General features: G+C 35.1%; 3 protein-coding genes across 3 annotated transcripts; 2 read left to right on the top strand and 1 right to left on the bottom strand.

Annotated features, from left to right (window-relative positions):
• Positions 1–9,287: 9,287 nt before the first annotated feature.
• Positions 9,288–13,443, top strand: LOC133703672 (WUSCHEL-related homeobox 9-like). Its single transcript, XM_062128280.1, has 5 exons — positions 9,288–9,423; positions 9,787–10,557; positions 10,953–11,176; positions 13,076–13,234; positions 13,390–13,443. Exons 1-5 carry the CDS (start codon positions 9,288–9,290, stop codon positions 13,441–13,443), a joined length of 1,344 nt encoding a protein of 447 aa, XP_061984264.1.
• A 2,463-nt stretch (positions 13,444–15,906) lies between these two features.
• Positions 15,907–17,751, top strand: LOC133702590 (ras-related protein RABA1f). Its single transcript, XM_062126896.1, has 2 exons — positions 15,907–16,213; positions 17,112–17,751. Exons 1-2 carry the CDS (start codon positions 15,993–15,995, stop codon positions 17,542–17,544), a joined length of 654 nt encoding a protein of 217 aa, XP_061982880.1. The 5' UTR covers positions 15,907–15,992; the 3' UTR covers positions 17,545–17,751.
• Positions 17,752–18,643: 892 nt separating this feature from the next.
• Positions 18,644–20,707, bottom strand: LOC133702591 (uncharacterized). Its single transcript, XM_062126897.1, has 8 exons — positions 20,359–20,707; positions 20,154–20,191; positions 19,972–20,043; positions 19,798–19,884; positions 19,686–19,720; positions 19,418–19,503; positions 19,005–19,070; positions 18,644–18,928 (listed from the first exon to the last, which is right to left on the bottom strand). Exons 1-8 carry the CDS (start codon positions 20,423–20,425, stop codon positions 18,894–18,896), a joined length of 486 nt encoding a protein of 161 aa, XP_061982881.1. The 5' UTR covers positions 20,426–20,707; the 3' UTR covers positions 18,644–18,893.
• Between the last annotated feature and the right edge of the window lie 1,189 nt (positions 20,708–21,896).

Below are 21,896 nucleotides of genomic sequence, written 5' to 3'. Positions count from 1 at the left end.
TCATAGTTGATGAGCTTGTATTGTTAATAGGTGTATCAGGTGCCTTTTTATGATTGACATATAAATACATCAAAAGCTCATGAACATTACTGCTTGAAAAAACACAACTGTTGCATTTAGACCCTACACTTTTTCTTTGCATCTAAACAATATAACTAAATAACTACGCATATTCAATTAAACTTTCAATCTATGGTTTAGAGTTTTTCATTTTAGTTCATCTATCTATTTATAATGAAATTTTATAAGTTCCTTCCTTATACGGGATCCCATCCAAAATTTTAAAAACATTATACGTAATCAAATACAATGAGCTAAATAATTTTCCACAACCAAATAACACAACTCATAAAAAAAAAACTCTCCTGTAATAACATAGAATGGGGCAAAGATAAAGGTTTAACTAAATTAACCATTCATTATGTATTGCAAAGATATTTGTTTATATTTTTAACATGATATTGAATTTTGTTTTATATATCTAAGTGGACATATAATTATCCTAAGTCATTTGATTAACATGAGCATTCAAGTATTCATCTGTGATAAAATACATCAAAAGTTATTTTGATTAACATATGCATTCAAGTATTCATCTGTGATTAAATACATAGTTAATAACTAAGCGATACAAAGGTTTTTTAGTTAACTTTAAAGGCATATATAATGATGAGATGATTACCTATATAGCTTTGATAAAACATCCAAAATATTTAATACTAATATCTAAATACTCAAGGTTAAGATAGAATTCTATATTTCTTTTTGTTGTGATGAACACATAAGCATATATTACATAATAAAAGAGAGTCCAAATTGTTATGCACTATTTTATAATTATCATAATGCTATTCCAAATAAATTCAATAGAAATTTTGTTTCAACTTATTTATAGTTATACTAGAATTTGATAGAAATGTCATTTAATACAAAATGACACTTGAAAATAATTTGTTTCCGATGTAACACGTCAATTCACACTAGAAAGAGAATTCAATTAACACTCCATAATATACAAATTTGACACTAAAAATACAGCATACTTTATTAGTTTAATGCCTCAAAAATACATTGAATCCTCAAGAAGTAAATAATTCTCAAAGATACCTAAATCTTTAGACAAGTCACTAATAATCACATGAAATACTCTAAAATAAAGTAGGAATGACTACAAACATGTGTGTAATACATTCCCTTACCACTCTCCTAATCTAATATTCAAACCCATTGATATCAAAATCACTCTTTTTAGTGGCTGGAATCGCTGTCAACAGAAACATTCTCTTTATACCACTAGAATTCAACAACTTTTTTTCTCATCTCAAACCAGGGACATAGAAATAAAAGAAATAAATTGTTGGGCTAAAAATAAATTTTCAGAAAATATAGGAATTGAAAGTTTATAATTTGAAAAGTATGAGAGCCAAAGTGAACTTTTCATAACAATTTTTAAACTACCACCCATTTCCTTGTTTTTTTTTTCCACTTCAATCCCCTTTCTTTCAATCTTGCTCTTTCTCAACGAATTTGAAATAATTAGGCTTTAATTTGACCTCATAAGGATGCAATCGATGTGAAAAAAAGTACAATATGCCACAATGAGTTCATAGTGAAAGATAAGAGTGTGAATAATGCTTTTTTACATAGTGTTTTACCCATAACATTTAGAGTTTTGTTAATTTGTGGAACAATTTATGGCCATATTAATGAATACATACTTTTTAGATGGGAGACTAATTTGTGATTGAACCAACTAGTCATAATTGGCAATTTCTCACTTGTTTTTAGACGGGGAGTGTGGCTCACTCCAGTCACCGTTGGTAAATTTTCTTAGTGTCATTGGATTTTTCTCATCAGGATTTTTCTGATGGTACTTGAGGTATTATAATTGGAGCGTTGGTGTGTCTCTAAGGTCTTTTTCTTTCTTTCTTTCTTCTCTCTCCTCTTTTCTCATAATTGTAATTCTCACATGTCTTTAGAAGAAGAATGTGACACACTTTGTGCACCATTAAAGACCTTTATTGATACTGTTGAATTTCTCTTGTCAAGATTTTTCTAAACGCAACATGTATCAAACTATACTTTTTTATCAATTTTTTTTCTATTTGTATTATTTAACTTGTTAAGCTATGTCAATTGATTAACATGATCTATAATTCTGCAGAAAGAAAGAAGAAACAGAGAGATAGGAGCAACAGAGAATACTTGATAATAGTTCTTATTTTGCATTGTTCCATATACCACGAGATAGTTGTGTTTATATATCTGTTTGTAACAGACTAACAGACTTGGGCTAATTAACTAACTATCCACTATATTAAGATTATGACAAGTGTCACAATCTAAAGCAATGTACTCTAATATACTCTAACATCCCCCCGCAAGATCAAGCGGTGAGGAACCAAGCATGAGATTGCAACAATGAGTGTGAAATAGAGGAGCACTCAGCCCCTTTGTAAGGATATCAGCAAACTGCTCCTGGGAAGACACAAACTGTACTGAGAGTTGTTGACGTGAGACTCTTTCGCGGACAAAATGAACATCCACTTCGATATGCTTAGTCTTTTGATGCTGAACAGGATTGAAAGACAAAGCAATGGCAGATAGATTGTCACAAAATAGAACAGGCACGCCAGGCAACGAAATGTGCAGAAAGGCTAATAATTTGTTTTATCCAATCCAACTCAGCTGAGGTGAAGGATAAGGCACAATACTCAGCTTCGGTGGAAGATCGAGAAACAGTTTGTTGCTTCTTAGAGGACCACGAAATGGGATTGTTACCCAAGAAGACCACCAATCCAGTAGTAGATCTCCTGTCATTAGGATCCCCTGCCCAATCAGCATCACTAAATGCCTTTAACTGTAAATCGCCTCGAGTATATGAGAGACCAAACTTAAGAGTGCCTTTTAGGTATCGTAGGATTCTCTTAACAGCAGTAAAGTGAGACATCATAGGGTGCTGCATAAACTGGCAAACCTGATGTACAGAGAAAGCAATATCCGGCCTGGTGAAAGTGAGGTATTGCAGAGCTCCTACAAGACTTCTATACAGCTGAGGATTTGGATAAGGCTCCCCATCATCTTTGAGGAGTCGATGATAAGGTAGACAAGGAGTATCACACGGTTTAGCCTCACTCATTTCAGATTTAGCTAACAAGTCCTCAACGTATTTGGTCTGGGACAGAAATAAACCAGCAGCAGTGTGAGTAATTTGGATGCCCAAGAAATAATGGAGGGAGCCTAAATCGGTGAGATCAAATTCAGAAGTAAGAGCACTAATGACTTGCTGAATCACACCAGACGCACTCCCAGTGATAATGATATCATCCACGTAGAGAAGCAACACCACAATCTCATGTCCAACATGTTTGACAAATAACGAAGAATCAGAATAAGTGGTTTCAAAACCCAAAGAAGGAAGGAACTGAGTAAACCTGTCATTCCAAACGCGAGGAGCCTGTTTCAGGCCATACAAGGATTTATGTAGTTTACAGACGAGTTGAGGATGATTGAGATCTTCAAAACCAGGAGGTTGAGACATGTAGACTTCCTCTTGGAGAATACCATGCAAAAGTGCATTTTTGACATCTAACTGTCGTAGAGACCAGTTAAAATGTGCAGCAAGAGCCAAAACTAACTGGACTGTGGTAGGTTTCACCACAGGACTAAATGTCTCCCCATAGTCCAATCCAGGTTCCTGACTGAAGCCCTTAGCAACTAACCTTGCTTTGTGCCTGGCAAGAGAACCATCAGAATGTCTCTTGATCTTAAAAATCCACTTACAGCCAACAAGGTTCCTGTTTGCTGGCAATGAAACTAAACTCCAAGTGCCTTGAGTATGTAAGGCATCAATTTCTTCTTTCATGGCCTGTAGCCACACAGGAATGTTAAGGGCAGCCTTGTAATTGGTTGGTTCAACCAACTGCATTTCAGGGGTCGCAGGAACCTGGATAGTGGCTAAGAGAGCTTTCCTTTTTATAATCCCACTCTTGCTTCGAGTCTGCATTGAATGAAGATTAAGTGTAGGAATGGACAGCACCACTTGTAGATTATCAGGAATAAAGCCATGAGAATCTAAATCAGATTGCATACTGATATCAGGTGCCACAGGGAGCAGAGGAGAGGCTGAAAGTGGAGCAGTAATGGACTGTGGACTAACAGAGTCTGTAGATGGGGCAGGTGTATGAGTGGTAGAGGGGTGAGAATGAGACACTGAGCTGGGGGAGACAATGGAATTTGCTGTATTGACAACAGTCACAGGACAAGAAGACAGCGGACTGGATTGGAGTGTGTTTGAAGGGGTAGACACTAAATCTGAGTATGGGAACTGATGCTCATCAAAGATAACATGCCTAGACACAAACATTCTCATTGTTGGTACATGATAGCATAGATAACCTTTATATTTTGTGGCATATCCAAGAAACACACATTTTGTAGTTTTGGCCTGCAATTTGGTGCTATTATAAGGCTTGAGAAGAGGAAAACAAGCACATCCAAAAATTCGAAGGTGTGTAATAGTTGGAGAGGATCCAAATAACATCTCAAATGGTGAGCTATTATGAAGAACAACAGTAGGCATACGATTGATTAGATAAGTGGCTGTTTGACAAGCATAAGACCAGAATTTGGATGGCAATTTAGCGGTTCGTAATAAGGTGATAGTGGTTTCAATTATGTGTCTATGTTTCCTCTCTGCAACCCCATTTTGTTCAAGAGTATATGGACAAGAAAGGCGATGGGAAATGCCCTTGTTAAGAAGAAAAAGTTTCAATCGATTGCTGGTATACTCACCCCCCATCAGTTTGAAGAGTTTTAATGGTGGAGGCAAATTGAGTAGAAACAAAGGAATAAAAATCAACAAAGGTAGAAAACAAATCAGATTTATTTACTAAAGGGAAAATCCAACAATATCTAGTACATTCATCAACAAAGATAGTGTAGAATCTATAACCATCAACTGAAATAAATGGTGCAGGACCCCACAAATCAGTATGAATAGTATGAAATGGAATTACAGACTTATTGACATGCTGTGGAAAAGGTAGTTTACTAAACTTTCCTTCAAGACATGGATGACATATGAGAGGTGTAGGTGTTTTGGAGACATGCACGTGAGCTTTATTTAATATCAAGGAAACAATATTATTTGTAGGATGACCTAACCTATGATGCCACAAGGTGGACTGAACGAGTTGACCAAGATAAGCTGTAGCTTGATAAGGCTGTTGGGAGGTTGCAGGCGAGAAAGAGTGGATAGGATACAATCCATTACTGCACAGCCCTTTGTAAAGGATCCTCCCTGTGACTTTGTCCTGAATCCAAAAACAGAGAGCATCAAATATGAGCCGACAGTTATTATCAAGACAAAGACGATGTACTGATAGCAGATTCTGAGTAATTTGAGGAACACAAAGCACAGAATGTAATTTGATTGGAGAAATGGATGAATGAAGAGTAGAATGACCAATGTGGGATACTGTCAAACCTTCACCATTGGCAGTATGAATGGTTTCAGTGGATGGATATGGGGAGGCCAGCGATAGATTCGCCAAATCAGCCGTCATATGATTCATGGCACCAGAATCAGTGAGCCACACTTGAGAAGATCCTGAGGAACAAGATGCTGGAGAGGCAGAGTGGATCACTGTATGCATAGCTTGCATAGGAGATTGTGGTACTTCCCGGTTCTGTAAGGATGACGCCTGAAGTGGACTATATTGCTGCATAACTTGCATAGGAGTTTGATGTACTTCCCTGTTCTGTGAAGAGGGAGCCGGATATGAAGGATACTGCAGAGACTGTGGCTGCAGAGAAAAGGATGACTGTGGAGAATACGAAGCAATGTAATTTGGACCCTTATCATTATAGAAACAATACCATGAGGTATGATTGCTTCTACCACAGATGTTGCATCTAGTTCTCTTAGGAGGAGAAGCTCCACAGAAGGGAGCAGTGTGTCCCTCAAAGTTGCATAGCTGACAGATTGGAACCATGAGTGCAGAAGGATATTGAAATTGCTGAGTAGGGGATTGACCAAGGAGTCCAGAATGTGAGTTGGGAAGCACAGATGCCATGGAGGAAAAACCTGGTCTAGAAGCAAAGAATCGAGAGCCTTGAGTAAATCGACCTTTACCCCTGTTCTTGTTTCCATTATATGGCTGAAACTGTCTAGGAGGCACCTGAGACTGCCCATGATGTGGAGAGAAACTCCCTTGTGTGTATGTGTCACCTGTACTAGCAACCATAGCTGACAGGAATGGAGAATTAACTGAAGTGTCAATAATCACTTCCTCTGCAAGCAATTGTGAGCGAAAGTCCTTCAAGGAGATCACACTTTCTCTTCCCCTTATAACACATCTAAAAGTATTATACTCAGCAGGTAAGCCATTCAAGGCAAGAATCACAATGTCTTCATCTGCAAAATATACCCCAGCAGCAGACAAGTAGTCCCTAGCCTCTTTAATTCGATGAAGATACTGTGAAACTGAATCTGAACCCTTTTTAATGGTTTGCAGATTGGATTTCATCTGAAAAATACTAGTCCTAGACACAGTGGAAAATTGTTCCTTTACTCTAGTCCACAAATCTTTAGAGCTAGTGCTACCAATTGCACAGGACATAGCAATCGGTGATAATGTGGCAGTAATCAATTGCATAATCGCTCTATCATGCATTTTCCATACTATATATTCATCAGATTGAGAGGAAGAAGAGGTGATACCAGATTCAGCTGAGATTGAACAATGTTGAGGTGGACAGGGGAGCAAACCATCAACATACCCCATAATTCCATTGCTTTCAAGTAAAAGTTGCATCTGGAAGTTCCAATTGAGGTAATTCGATTCATCAAGTTTGACATTGACTGATGTAGGAATGGAGGAAATAAGAGCTGTAACTGGAGATTGAAGCAACTGGAGTTGCGAAGCAGTCACCATCAGGATTTCAAGTTTAATCCGTGGATGAGACAATACACCAAACACTTGCTGTGCAAGTTGCAGAAAGAAATAGAACTCAAGATGAAGATCACAACGAAGCACTATATACTCCAAATATGAAGAACAATAAGTGAGTGCAGAGAAAATAACAGTAAAATGCGGAAGCAACAGAGGATCTAGAAATTTCAAGCGTGAGCAATAATCAGCTCTGATACCATGTTAAGTTATGTCAATTGATTAACATGATCTATAATTCTGCAGAAAGAAAGAAGAAACAGAGAGATAGGAGCAACAGAGAATACTTGATAATAGTTCTTATTTTGCATTGTTCCATATACCACGAGATAGTTGTGTTTATATATCTGTTTGTAACAGACTAACAGACTTGGGCTAATTAACTAACTATCCACTATATTAAGATTGTGACAAGTGTCACAATCTAAAGCAATGTACTCTAATATACTCTAACATAACTAATATTTATTTTTTAAAATGGTGTTAATAAGCAAAGATGGGAGGATTTTCATTAATTGTCAAGGTACTACTTACTAATTATGAACAGTTTTCAAAATTGTTAACCGAAAAGAAAAAATAAAAAAGGTCCAAGCATGAAATTTGACAAATTTAAAAATAACTTATAATCTACCAGTAAAAATTATAGAGAACAATTGAATCTGCTATGTCTTATTACACCTCTAAGTTATATCAATTAATTTTGAGTTATGAGAGAAAATATATAAAACCATTGTTGTAGTAGTAACTAAAAAAATTAAATCTTTTGGGTTGTTGTAATAATTTAATATGCGTCAAAAACATTATTTGTCAAAAAGTTCGCACTGGTGAAAGTGTTATAGATAATATTAAATCAGTTTTGGATTGTTATAATAATTTAACATGTGCTAAAAACCTAATTGTTATTTTAATGTAATTTTATGCAACTTCCGAAGATGATAAAATAATTAAAGGTATATTTCATCCTCTCTTATATAGTTACAAGTTCTTATCGTAGGAATATTGATTCGGTGGAAAGCTCGGATCAAGGGTTGATAAAGGTATATTTATAACAAGGCTCTCTCTTAATTATATATACTTGAAAGTAATGAAGCCTTTAGTTCGATAAATGAGGCCCGTCTTCAGTTAGCTTGTTTTGATTTTGGGTTTAGCCTTTGTCTCTCTAAAATCAGCAAGTATTGCTCCAGTACTCTTATCTCCGATCTTCTGTTCTAGACCAAATTTTCAGTTTAGCATTTAATCTACTCGGTTTTGAAGATCTGGAATTAAGAACGTAGAGATAAAACATTGATGAATCTTTGACAAGTAAAATCACGCTTGACTAATAGTAAAAATCTAAGCAACAAAAAATAAATAAAGGCCCTCGAGTCAATCCAAAGCACGGCTTGCTTTGCCCAAAATAAGTCGAGCTAGCAATTACTGTACCACCACCATTTTCCAATCAAACCCTACATGCGAATTGCTATGCCACCGCTTAACTTCTTGACTTTCAAAGTTCAAACTCCACACCATCCTCTCTACCCTATTTATTCCTGCAACAACCTCTTCCATTAGAATAATCCCTCACTTATTATCCCCTCTCTCACCACCATTAATAACCTGCAAGCAAACTAAAGTGATGAAGCAAGAGAATCCACTCTATAGAAATCTGAGTAAGGAAAGAAAATATACTGCTAGTACATGAAAAAAGAAAGAGACAAACCGATGAGAAGTACCCATTTCTCTAAAGCTACTAGCTCTCTCCCTCTCTCTCTCTCTCTCGTTTCACTTTATTTTACTTTTTATTAAGAGCTTCTGCATGTGTCAACTCTGATAAAGATTCTAATTAAGTGCCCAGCATGTATTCTTTCTTTATCTCCTTTGCCTCTTGTTCGAAGGGATTGGCTTGTACTTTGAGTATAGTACAAGTATTTCAGTTTTAATGCAAAACCGAAAGGTAGGGATGGGAGTGTACTTTCTCTCCTCCCTTTTTATTTATTTTCATTTCCTTTCTGGTTTATCTTGTCACAGGCGATTCCTGTTGTGTGGTTCTGTCTATTTTATAAACTTAATTATTTCATATTCAATAGCATTTTTTACATATATAATCTGAATTTTTTTCTTTTTATATTTTCTTTGGGAGCTGGGGAGCACTGTTTATTAATTGAGACAAAATGAACGCAGGGGTAGGTGAAGAGGCTATAAGAAGGGATGTTGTGTTTTGCCAAGCTAGGGCATTCAGCACCGCAAGCCATAGCTAGCACCAAAAGAGCTATATATCATCTCTTCTTGGTTCTCTTTTTATTGACTACTGTAGAGTAAGGTGTTTACTTATTAAGATTTTGGCCTTTTGTCATCATGGCTTCATCAAACAGACACTGGCCTAGTTTGTTTAAGTCGAAACCTTGCAACCCTCACCACCACCAATGGCAGCATGACATCAACCCTTCATCTCTCATGTCAACTGGTTGCCACAGAAACCCCTACGCATCAGGTAATAAACACTAAAATTTGCAATTATAGATTATCTATCTTTAAGTAAGTTTTATCCTTTTTCATACTCTCTACAATGATAGTCGCATATGCTTTTCACTCCTAAACAAAGCCTAGGCTTTCTAGCCCGTCACCCACTTCATCACTCTTGAATTTGTCATTATCTATATAAATGTATTCTTAATCATCCTTTTTATATAGTCCTCTGGAAGTGATATTAATTGTTGACAAATAATAGAATGATTTACAGTGTGTACTTCATAATTCCAACCCGAGAAAGTGCTCATTTAAATGATCATACTATGGCTACTGTTATGAGGGCTTTTAATAGATTATGTACATCTAAACCATGTTTTGCAAGCAGTTCCTGGATGTGAAGAGAGAAGTCCAGAGCCAAAGCCGAGATGGAACCCAAAACCTGAGCAAATTCGCATATTGGAAGCAATCTTCAATTCTGGGATGGTTAATCCACCAAGGGATGAGATACGGAAGATCAGAGCTCAGTTACAAGAGTATGGCCAAGTTGGTGATGCCAACGTCTTTTACTGGTTTCAAAACAGAAAATCAAGAAGCAAACACAAGCTGAGAAATCTTCAAAACTCAAAACAACAACAAATTACCCCTTCAACCACCAAACCTGTGACTACCTCTCTCACAGCTCCATCGTCTCTATCATCTTCCTCAGAAAAATCCTCTCCGAAAGTGTCCAAAAGGACTCTCTCTTTGAGCTCTCCCACTTTTATTGATGCTTCCAATTCGCCAAACAGTTCAGTTAGCCAGACCTATTTTCAAGCACAAAATGAATTTGTGTCTGAACCCTTTTTCTTCCCCGTTCAACAGCCTGGAGGGGAAACTGTGGCTTTTACTCAAGGGTTTTGCTTCTCTGAGCTCTCAAATGTGGTTCATGTTCAAGATCACACAGTTGGGCCTTGCCCTAGTCTCTTGCTTAGTGAGATAACGAATTCCAGTGCTTCAAAAAAAGTAAACCATGAAGAGAGAAACCTAAAGATGCAACCGCAGCTCAGTTACACTGCCACCTCCCCAGTTACTCATAGCATCGATCTTGCTCCTCCTCTCCCTCTTTCAGCTAACACTAGCACTGTTTCCATTCAATCCACCATTAGTCAAATTCAAGGTAACAAATCTTTTATCTAGTTTTAGAATTTTGCTTAATGCCCTTCTTGCAAGCACGTGATGAAACAAGCTCAAGCATGTTCTTGAAATGTGATGGTGCCGAGATTCTTTTTTGATGAATTGATAAAAATTTACCAAGTGGGGCTAAATTCACCCAAGATTTCATGAAAGTGACTGGAGAATAATATCTATCAAACATTTTAGTAGCAGATCTTTTATTTATTGAACGAAAGAAAAAATAGCATATACTCTATATAGGACTCAAAGATGCGAGAGTTTTCATTTTGGATCCCCAATTTGCGATCTTGTCTAGATGGACGTGTGCATGGCTTGATTGACCATGGCTTAATTAGCTTTGACATTCTTTTTCAGAGAAAATGATTCTGTGGTTGTCAGGTCTAGGGATGTCCGGTGGCAATGAAAGGTCGACGGTGTTTATCAATGATGTTGCATTTGAAGTAGCTATGGGACCCTTTAATGTGAGAGAGGCTTTTGGTGATGATATTCTGTTGATTCACTCCTCTGGTCAGCCTGTTCACACCAACGAGTGGGGTATCACCCTGGAGTCACTCCAGCACGGCGCTCTCTACTATTTGGTACCCCTTTCCATGAGTGAACATGTGAGTTTGATTCTATTGATTCTTGAGACCATTTTTCATGCATTTTATGATTTAGATTCTTGAGAAGAAATGAAGGTTATGTATTTATTGGTTGACCAAGAATTTCTTAACATATTGGCATTGGGGTTTGAATTACACAGAAAAGTGTGCCTTGCAGCATGAAATTTTAGAATGTGAGCCAGTTAGTCTACACGCACAAATTGATCGATATACGTCAAGTTACATTTATTTCCTGTGTGTGAACAGTGAAGGTTTTGTTTACTAAATGGATTGTTGGTGAATTTTTCTCGGATTGCAGATATAGAAGCGTGGAAGCTAGCTCTGAGGAGATGGGAGCTAGCTGTGGTTCCGTGCTTGTGATCTTAGTTTCTAATTCTCTCTTTCTTAGGGTTTGAATTAGTTTTTCTTCTTTTTTTTTTTATTGTTCGAACTGCTAGTTATTGACTTTCTTTTAATGGATCTAAGATAACATTAGAACTTGTGGACCAAATGTATTTTGCTCCTTGTTCAAGCAATATATATATATGGAATATGCTTATCAATTTATATATATCCTATAGTCTCTACGGTTTACACCCCCTAGGGTGTAGCTAGGAGAAAATGGATTCATGTACATGTACTCATGTGGGAAGTGAATGTTTGCGGATAATATGAACTCACTTCCAACTGAGCTGATATCATTCCCATACTTTCTGCCAGCTTTTAGGTTTGACTTGTTGCTGAAGGAATCCATACTGTAGCCTCATGAATTTGTCATTTGGCTTGTTACCATGACCTCGACCGCCTCGTAGTGGCTGCTTACTTGGAAGAAACTCTAGGGGAGATCTCATGAGTGGTGTAAACTATACCCGAAAAAAATTCAATTTTTTTCATTGGGAAATACAGTGTGCCGTGGGCTAAATCTACCCTATAAAATCTTAATATATTTATTGCTGCCCTAACCAATTTCAAATTTAGATTAAAAAACTTTTTAACCAAACATTAACATCATTTTCATGTTTAAAAATATTAGATGATTTTAGCTTCTCTAAGCTATGCAATAATTACCCAAGTTATTGATATCACGATTATATTTAACCATTACTAATATATTTAAAAATAAATTGTTTAATATTTATATATTATATTTGAAGTATAATTGATAAAATCAAAAATTTCGAAAATCAATTGATAATGCATAATACATTGCGGATAAAATTGAGGTTTTTCCATGATTTTATTTTTATTCACTAATACATCCCCGAACCTAAGTTGCTTGCATTGCATAGGCTCATCCTTGTATTGTCAAAAACTCTTTACTTAATTAGAAGAACATATAACTTCTTAATTTAATTAGAAGAATAATTATAGATGATAGTATTCAAAGTTATGATTATTTAGTAAAAAAAAGTATTTTAATATCATTTCAATAAATCTTTAATTAAAACACTAAAAAAATATTAAGAGTTTGTTTTTATTTTTGTTTTTGCATCCTGTGGGATTATTGTATTTTTATTTTTAGTGGTGGGTTCATTATTGAAAAAAAACAAGGTATAAAAAATTAAAAAAACTTCCACTGCGTTATTAGATAATCCCTCAAAAATATTTTTATATTAACTCTCTGTTGGTTTAATTATTACATTCCTGCAAGGTTCCAAGTGTACTGTTGCCTCTCCCATCCAGGATTTTAGGGTTCAAGTATCCAATTCACATGTATCCCAAGGGTTTAAACAAATAGCCCTAATTAGAACAACTTTCTTGCACGAATCATAGAAACTGATACGAAAACGGAAAGGATTGCTGTTATAGACGAATAATATCCAATGAATTTGAACTTTTGTGGCAGAAATGAACATACAGACTAGAGATAGGAGTAGTTGTTGACGGGAGAGGGTCAACTTTTTTGATTGATTGGTGCAGATTATTTACGTGCACACTGGCGATAACAGTGCTAATACTCACTTCTACTTCGATTTGACTAAGCGATTTGGATGTATCAATTACCACTCTTCTGTCACAAAATTCTTCATCTACGTCATTTACAACACACAGAGCACTGTGGTTTTCATGAACCATCAGGTATGATGACCATGAATACAAAAGCTCCTTACAAAACCAATCTCTATGTCCTCAGGCTGCAATTTTTTGGGTGGATTCCAAGTTCTGGGGTATCCAAAGTGAGTGGAAAAAAAACCAAGAAATGGAAAGTATGGTGGCTGTTTTTTTGTCCGTAGGCTGTGATTTTGCGTGCCAGGAAAACTAGATGCAGGGGCAGCAGCAAGTGGTGATTGATTTATGGTCAACACTACATGCTCCCACCATAGGGATTCTGTGTAAGAACAGATAGCTCGATGGGATTGTTCTAACCCAAGTTCCATGACCTTATCTAGCGATGACCTAGAAACCCACATCTCTGTGGTCAATCCAATTACATGTATGGGAAAGCATTGGACAATTGACAATCTTGTGCATGCAGATTCAGACCCGCGTGATAAGCCAAGTGGTTCTCCCGCTAAAACATAGTGTTAGGATAATAAAGTTTTACAAATCCAAAGATTAATACATTAGCAAGATCAGTTATTGTATCGATCTTAGCCAAATACCATCTTAGTTTTGAATATATACTTGAATTTCTATTTCCCTCAGCTCATGTCCCCGGCCTCTTCCATAAAGTTTGGATTCGAAACTCTTTTTTTGTAATTAAAAGTAGTATTCCCTTCGAACTGTTACGCTTGATGTACTATTTCTTCCTTTAAGATCAATGACACTTATCTACGTTTCCCTATCATAAAATTCTCTTTTAGGTCTCAGGTTCAAACCCTATGACTGCTCATATGATGGCCACTGGAGGCTTACATGGTCGTTAACTTCAGGGCCCGTGGGATTAGTCGAGGTGCGCGCAAGCTGGCTCGGACACCCATGATAATCAAAAAAAAAAAAATCTCTTTTAATTTTAACAAATTCAAGTAAAAATAATACCAGGGATGGACTTTTTTTTCTCTAAAGATTGATTTTTTAATATAATATGACTTAGTTGATTTGGTGAGTTAAATGACAATTTAAACAACTATTAAAAATATAGTTTGATTAAAAGAATTTAAGACAACATATTTTTTACAAAAAAATATTAAAACAACAATATATAAGATCGATTTAGGTTAACTCGAGTTTACTTATAAAATTAATGATATGGTTAATGAGATCTTAAAATTGATAGAAAATAAATGAAAATAAATTATAAGGTATAATTTCCAATAAATTTAATGTTAAAAGATGAAATTAAAAATTAAAATTTATTTAAAAATTAGAAGAAATAATAATTTAAATCAACTCGAATTAATCTACCAAATTTATAACCTAAATCATCAAACCAGAGTCCCCAAAACAGTGATAGGCAAGCTATGATAAGAATCGGTGGAAGTTGACACCATGAAAGCCAAGGAGGAACTTGCCAAAGAAAACAAAGATGAGTGGCAGCCATAAAGCATTAAAAAAATCAAGTCTGAAGGAAAACGAATCAAAAGAACACAGTAATGCAATTTGCGGCCCACTCAGGCAGAAAAAATTGTTTCCAAAGTCTTTTTGGAATCTTTTCATGGAGCTCTTCCCAGTAGCTGGTGATGACCCATTCTTTCCTTCACCTCCTTTTCTTCTCGTCTTCTCTTTCCTCTATCTTCTCTCCTAGCCATGCATCAGCCATTAATAAATGCATGAATGTGCATTTTTGTGCCGAGAATGGGAGAAGTTGCTCCGACTGTCTTTTATTCCAGTTTCCATTTCACTCCGTTTACGTTATGAATCAATCGGACTGGTTTCTTATTTCGGGTTATTTAAAAATATAATAAAGATTATTTTTTTTAATGTTTTTTATTTAAAAATATATTAAAATAATATTTTTTATTTTAAAAAATTATTTATAATATCAATACATTAAAATAATTTTCAAAAATTAAAAATTAAAATAAAAAAAATTAAAATTTAATCTATCATCAGAATACAAACAAATAAACAAGAACTTCATCTCATCAGGCCATGTCACAAACGAAGTGGCTTTTATTTCATGGCTCTAATGGAATTATAGTTTTTGAACATGTTCAGGTTTAAGATTTGAGTTTCAGGTTTTCATAGGGTTATCGGATCACTCGAGTTAATTTTAAAAAAAATTAAAACAACCTAGTTTTAGTAAAACAAAAAAATAAAAGTCAATGAGTTACAACCGGGTTTTTGACCGAGTTTTGCTGTGTCAACCTGTCAGGTCATTTCTGATTTTTTTTTTATTTTTTTAAACCCGACTCTGTTTTAATCTTATATAAACTAAGTTTAAGATCAATTCACTGGATTAGGCCGGGTTTTAAAATTATAAAGAGAATGATTTTATTTTATTTTTAACATGCACCATCATAAATTTAAAATAATTATTTTATGTTTTAATTTTGTTATATTTTTTAAGGGCATGCCCCCGGCGAAATTAAGTACATTTCTAATCGAATCTCGTCTACATCACATCTGAACAGATGATGATTTGGCAAAAGATTATTTTTCATGCAACTATTCACCGAAGAATTGTTGTGTAAATGGTGCAAGTCAATAGAAAATAAAAACCGTAACTTTAATCCAAATAAAAAGCCCATAATTCCTTCATTTGTTTTTTTTTAAAAAAAAAAAAGAGAGAGAAGAAAAAAAAAGCCCACACAAACCACCTCTTGTGTTTAAAAAACAGCATTGCTGAATTTGCTTTAGATAATCCTTTCCCTGCTGTCATTCTCCAAACCACCTTAACTCAATATAAAAGGTGGCTAAAACGACATAACAAAAAAAGGAGAAAGAAACCCATCAAATGGGAGCCTATAGAGCTGACGATGATTACGATTACTTGTTTAAGGTGGTATTGATCGGTGATTCAGGCGTTGGCAAATCCAATCTCTTGTCTCGTTTTACAAGAAATGAATTCAGTCTCGAATCCAAATCCACCATTGGCGTCGAGTTTGCTACTCGCAGCATTCGCGTTGATGATAAAATCGTTAAGGCCCAGATTTGGGACACTGCTGGCCAAGAAAGGTTCCCCCACATTCCCTTCCTCTTTTTTTCTTATAGATCTCTCATCCAATTCTTTTTTTTTTCATGTCATGATTGTTGTTTTTTTTTAAAAAAGAAAAAAATATATAACAATGTGTGTTGTGATTTTGATTATTTGGATTGGAATATTGGCTTTTCTTGAATTCTCAATAACTAAAAATATTAAATTACTTGGAAAATTATAGGCAATACATGATGAATTGTTCAAATGTGGAATTCAATATAATGAATTCTAACGTACATTAATGGTGATAGACTTGGCCAATTTTGATGCCATAGAAATGCTTTGCGTAGTTGACAATGCACGGCTGTGCAATTGTAACTACTTGCACTTGTTCCATGCCCATGATCAGGATGGAACGGTGGAGGGTTTGACGTTAAACATCCATAATTAAGAATGACCGGTAGATTGTATTGTAAGGAACTACAGGGTGATGTGAAGGTGATTTTTGGGATCTACGAAATTACAGTTCATTAATCAGAATTAAGACGCTCTTGGCATTACCTTGATGATTTGGGAGGATTTAATTAATGTTTGCAATCCTTCCTTGTTATGATCATTTTACAAAGTAGAAGGGCTAGATTAATATAACCAAGCAACGCCTATGCTGTCCAATGTTTCTATTTGGTTTCATAATTCTACAATTCATGCAAAATGGAGAAATCATTAGGTATATCAAGAATTGCATCCTCTTTTCTCGTATAAACATGGGATTCAACATGAAAATTATTCATGGACCCTACCTTCTTGTAAGAGAGGAAGAGGGCAACTCCTGAATAATGACTCCCACAGTATGTGATGAAGATTTCTTGTTTTGATGATGATGTTGCAAATTCGGCTGTCTTATTTCTAACTCTTTTTTTTTTGCCCCCCCAAAAGATACCGTGCTATAACAAGTGCATACTATCGAGGAGCTGTTGGAGCCTTACTAGTCTATGATGTAACCCGCCATGTTACATTCGAGAATGTGGAGAGATGGCTAAAGGAGCTTCGCGATCACACAGATGCTAACAATGTGATCATGCTTGTAGGAAATAAAGCAGACCTGCGTCACCTCCGAGCAGTTGCCACTGAGGATGCCAAGGGTTTTGCTGAAAGAGAGAGCACATTTTTCATGGAGACTTCTGCTCTCGAGTCAATGAATGTTGAAAATGCTTTCACAGAAGTGCTAACCCAGATCTACCGTGTTGTAAGCAGGAAGGCTCTCGACGTTGGAGATGAATCAACATACTTGCCCAAAGGACAGACGATTAATGTCGGAAGCAGAGATGATGTCTCGGCTGTGAAAAAGGCTGGATGTTGCTCGTCATGAGTATTGCAAAGTTTCGAAATGTTTCTCTTCCGAGATTTTATGAGCCTCAAGATTGTCGTCTTTGGGACTCCATACAGGTTTATCTGACCACACGACAATATGCTATGTTGACAAAAGACATTCCAACAGTCTAAATGTTACTATTTTTTAAGAACTAGAGATGAATTTGGAGCCCATTTTGAATCCTAAAAATGTTATTGTTCTTTATTTGTTGTTCCTCTCCAGATAAAGTATTTGCTTGCCTCCACCCTCCCTCCATGTGATAGCTGCAGTTTTATGTGAAGTTTGGTTGTCTAGGTCATAAACGTGTAAAGACTGGAATACTGAAAGCTCAAGGCTAAAAATTCATTTTATTGGTAATATTATTTTTCAACTTATTCATGTAACGCATCTAATTTAAATTATAGAAATGTAAGAACCATATCGTATTTAAATCAATGAGATGTTATAATTATAAGCTTGCTCAATTTTTTAATAAGTTTATGGTAGGTGGACTCCTTCATGCATCTACTAAGCTATCCCTTAATTCTAATGAAGAACGCTCAAATGAGAGAGGATTTGTTTACTTTTAAGATGAGAAAAAAAAAAGTCAAAAATATCCAAAAAGACAAGTTCATTTTGAACACGATATTCTCCATTACTATATATCTTCAAATAGAAAATAATACAGTATGAAGATAGTTTCTAGCTTCTTAATTGAAATAATATTTGAAAACATTAAAAAATGAAAAGGCTTTCTGATTTTTTATTAAAAAATAAAAACTAGAAATGAAGTAAAATATTTAAAAAGAAAAATAGATAACACTCTGAGCACACCAATTACCTTTCCAATGTGCCATACATTGCTTCCCAAGTTAAGCGACACCATAAAGCATTTTAACAGCTATTTTTGCAACCAACTCACCCAATCCTTCGGTTAGTCCGCCAACAATGCCAGAGTTGAGGGCTTGCAGAAGAAAAAAAATCACACCATAACTGGATTCTCCATTCTCGAGGACTCGCAACAGTGACAAATCATGTTCAATAATATAAAACAAGTAATGGTTATCATAGTGCAGGGGCAACAGTTCAGGCATTCCCAAGAAGACACGTAGAAAGCTGCGAACAAATAGGTTTGAGAATTGGAATTCAGAATAGCATCAAATGCTACAGCTGGATGTTCAAATACAATACAATCAAAATATTCTGTATACAAATTAAAGTTCAACTTTCTAAAAAGCATGAAATAATCTATTTGCTTTTCAAAACCAATAACATTGTCCACCAAGATAGGAATATTATAGGCCGACTAGCAAGTTCTTTCTAGCATATTATGGAGGGCACTAATTGTTGATACTTTCCTCCTATGGTCATTTCCGAGATTCTGCTTTCTTCTGCTCCTTGGCTGCAAATACACAGTTTCTATCATTTACAAGAAAACATGAAATTGGAGGGCAAAGCAGTTTCTCCTAGAACCATACCAGCCTTTTCTTCTTCTCGCTTTTTCGCAGCTTCTTCCCTTTGCTGGCGGATGAGACTCAATCGTTCTGCATGAAAAATAGAATATGAAACTTAAAAAGATGGAAAAACATGTGGGCTGCAAATAGAGCACAGAAGGAAAGAAACATTCTTTGACCAAAGCCATCTCACAGAAATCTAATGAGATTGTTAAGAGTAATATTGGTGGGATAAGCCCACAAACCTGAGACATGCTAACCATGTCACACCATACAATAGCACACCATACAATAGCACACCATTATATGACATCTAAATCATTAGAGGTAACCGTTTCACTTCCTACCACACTAATATGGCGGATATAAAAATACCTTCAACCCATGCTCGAATACAAAATATTCACATTAGGCCCAAAGAGCATATAATCTCTTACCCAAGTCTTTCCTAGCTTGTTCTGTTTTCCCTTGTTCTTGCAGCCTCATGTATCGCTCATGAGCCCTTTGTTTCTCTAACTCTTCCCTGCAAAAGAATCGATGCAAGCATTGTCAAACAAGATTTCTTCAGGTATAATCTAGAACCCCTAAAGATTGAGCCCTAAGAGCAACATATTATATCCTGTTTCAGCACAGCCATAACAGTTTGATATCTTCTCTACATCTCAACAAAAAACGAATTCCTTCTTCAATACACAATATGCTAACCTTTCACGCCTTGAAAGCTCTGTTGTTTTCCCAGTCTGAAAACACCAAATAATAACAGCATTACTTCTCGATCTAATATAATCACTAAAAATACATAGAAACCGAAACTTACATCAACATCTCTAGCTTTCAAGTTCTTCGCTTTCACCAAATTAGGATTTTCAATCTCAATAATACCTTGAGTTCCTTTCCGCTTTTGCTAAACATTATTCAATCAATTTCCAATTAACAAGCCATTCCAAATATATAAAAAATAAAAAATGTAAATACTTTAATAATTACTAACATCAGGATCATCTTCTTCAGATTCCTCCTCAGATTCCTCTTCCCTCTTTTCCTCTTCATACTCAGCTTCCTCCTGAGCATTTTAAATACAGATTCTCTCTCACACACAGTATCAACTTCACCAAAACAATTACATAAAAAACACAATTACTAATCAGAGCTGGGATAAGACGAGAGACATACCCGCTTAAACGTGCGAGGACGGGTTGAGGTGCCAGCAACTGCAATAAATCGAATATTACAAACAAATAAAAAAAAACCTTAATTTTTACAAGAATAAAAAATAAACAGAAAGCAACAACTTTATAGATGGTTAAATAATAATCCAGATCCAACTGCAATTTCTTTTTTTAAAAGAAGAAGAAGAAGAAGAAGAAGACAATCTTACGCATCTGCTCAGGGGTAGAAAAGTGACGCTGACCGGTAGGCTTTCCCTTAAACTTTCCTCTTCCCATCTTAATAAATCAAAACAATAAGTACTCAAAAAAATAAAATCAAAAGTTAAGGGAAAAGAGAAGGATTGATAGGCTTTTAGTTCAAATCAGAAGGAAGATGTACTCTGTTTGATTTAGAAGTGGAAGAGAGGAGGACTTGATCTGATTTGATTTGATCCTTCCTGATGGATGGATGGATGGATGGATGGATGGGTTCCAAAGGCAAAACCCTAGAGGAGAAAACTTGGACGAGCGTGCGGTGGAGGGGAACTTTTTATTGTGTCTGTTTTGTCCACATGGATTCGATGCCTTTACGTGGTAAATCTGTTGATCACACGGTGAAGATGCGATAGATGCCTGATGAAAGCTTTGGGGCCCACAGTGAAGCAGGCCAGCCTAGGCCTGAAAATCAAAATACAGGCCTAGCCCAGATCAGATCGCTCAACCTCCTTGGCGTCTTGTAACCCAAAAGGAAAATTTGGATTTGAATCTTCGCATGTTTTATTATATTTATTAAATAATTTTTAATTGTTAAATTTTAAATTTTAAACTGAATAAATATTATTTAATGCATGATAATCCCAACCTAACTAACTATTTATTGATCATGTGAGGTGGTTCATCTTTTCTAGTAATAGGATGATCTCATTTATTATATTAATATAGTATTTAAATTTTATCTAGTCTTACATAAGTAAATTATATCAAATAAAAAATATATTGAATCTTAATACAAATTATTTTTTGTTAATAATGTCTTGAATCTTAACTAAATTATACCGCATTGTTACTTTAATTTGTCAAGGATTCCCACTATAAATAGAAATAAACTTTTTAATGTATCATGTAAGCTTTAGTTCTGGTCAATTACTTTTCTTTTATCAATCATGATTCACAATTGTTTCGTTAGTTTTCCCTTAACTTTTTTAATTAATTAAGACTTTTTAAACCCAATCGATTTTATTGTTCATGATGAATTTTAACCTTTCTTCCTTTAACCCTAATTTTATGTTTACGTAGTTTTCTATCTATCAGATAACCACTTTTTTGATAAAATAAGAGGCATAACTTGCTATTTATAGCTAGAAAAATCTAAAAAACCCTATAAAGACAAATGGTTCGACGTTGACTTTATATAGTAATAAAAATATCCGAGCTGCCAGTAATAAAGATTGACAAAATATCAATTTGCTCCTTAAATAATATTTATATGTTAATTTAAGATAATTTTAGAAATTAACTCAATCAAGTCCTTACTTGATTTTTCTAGGTGTAGAAATATAATCCATGTATTAATTATAATCTAGTCCTTAATTTTTAAAATATATTTTAATCAAGTAATACTTAATTAAATCATCTCAATTTAATTTTGACTAATGATTCTTAATGTGTATAACTTATTAAGTTTCTAATATGTTGGCCCAAATATAAATTATAATTATAATTAAATAGAATTAAATAATTTAATTTATTATTAATTTATTATTAATTA

Source organism: Populus nigra, chromosome 9, assembly GCF_951802175.1.
Source record: "Populus nigra chromosome 9, ddPopNigr1.1, whole genome shotgun sequence".
In the NCBI taxonomy this organism is placed as follows: domain Eukaryota; kingdom Viridiplantae; phylum Streptophyta; class Magnoliopsida; order Malpighiales; family Salicaceae; genus Populus; species Populus nigra.
Note: the sequence above shows the minus strand (reverse complement) of the source record. Positions and strands in the feature narration are given on the sequence as shown.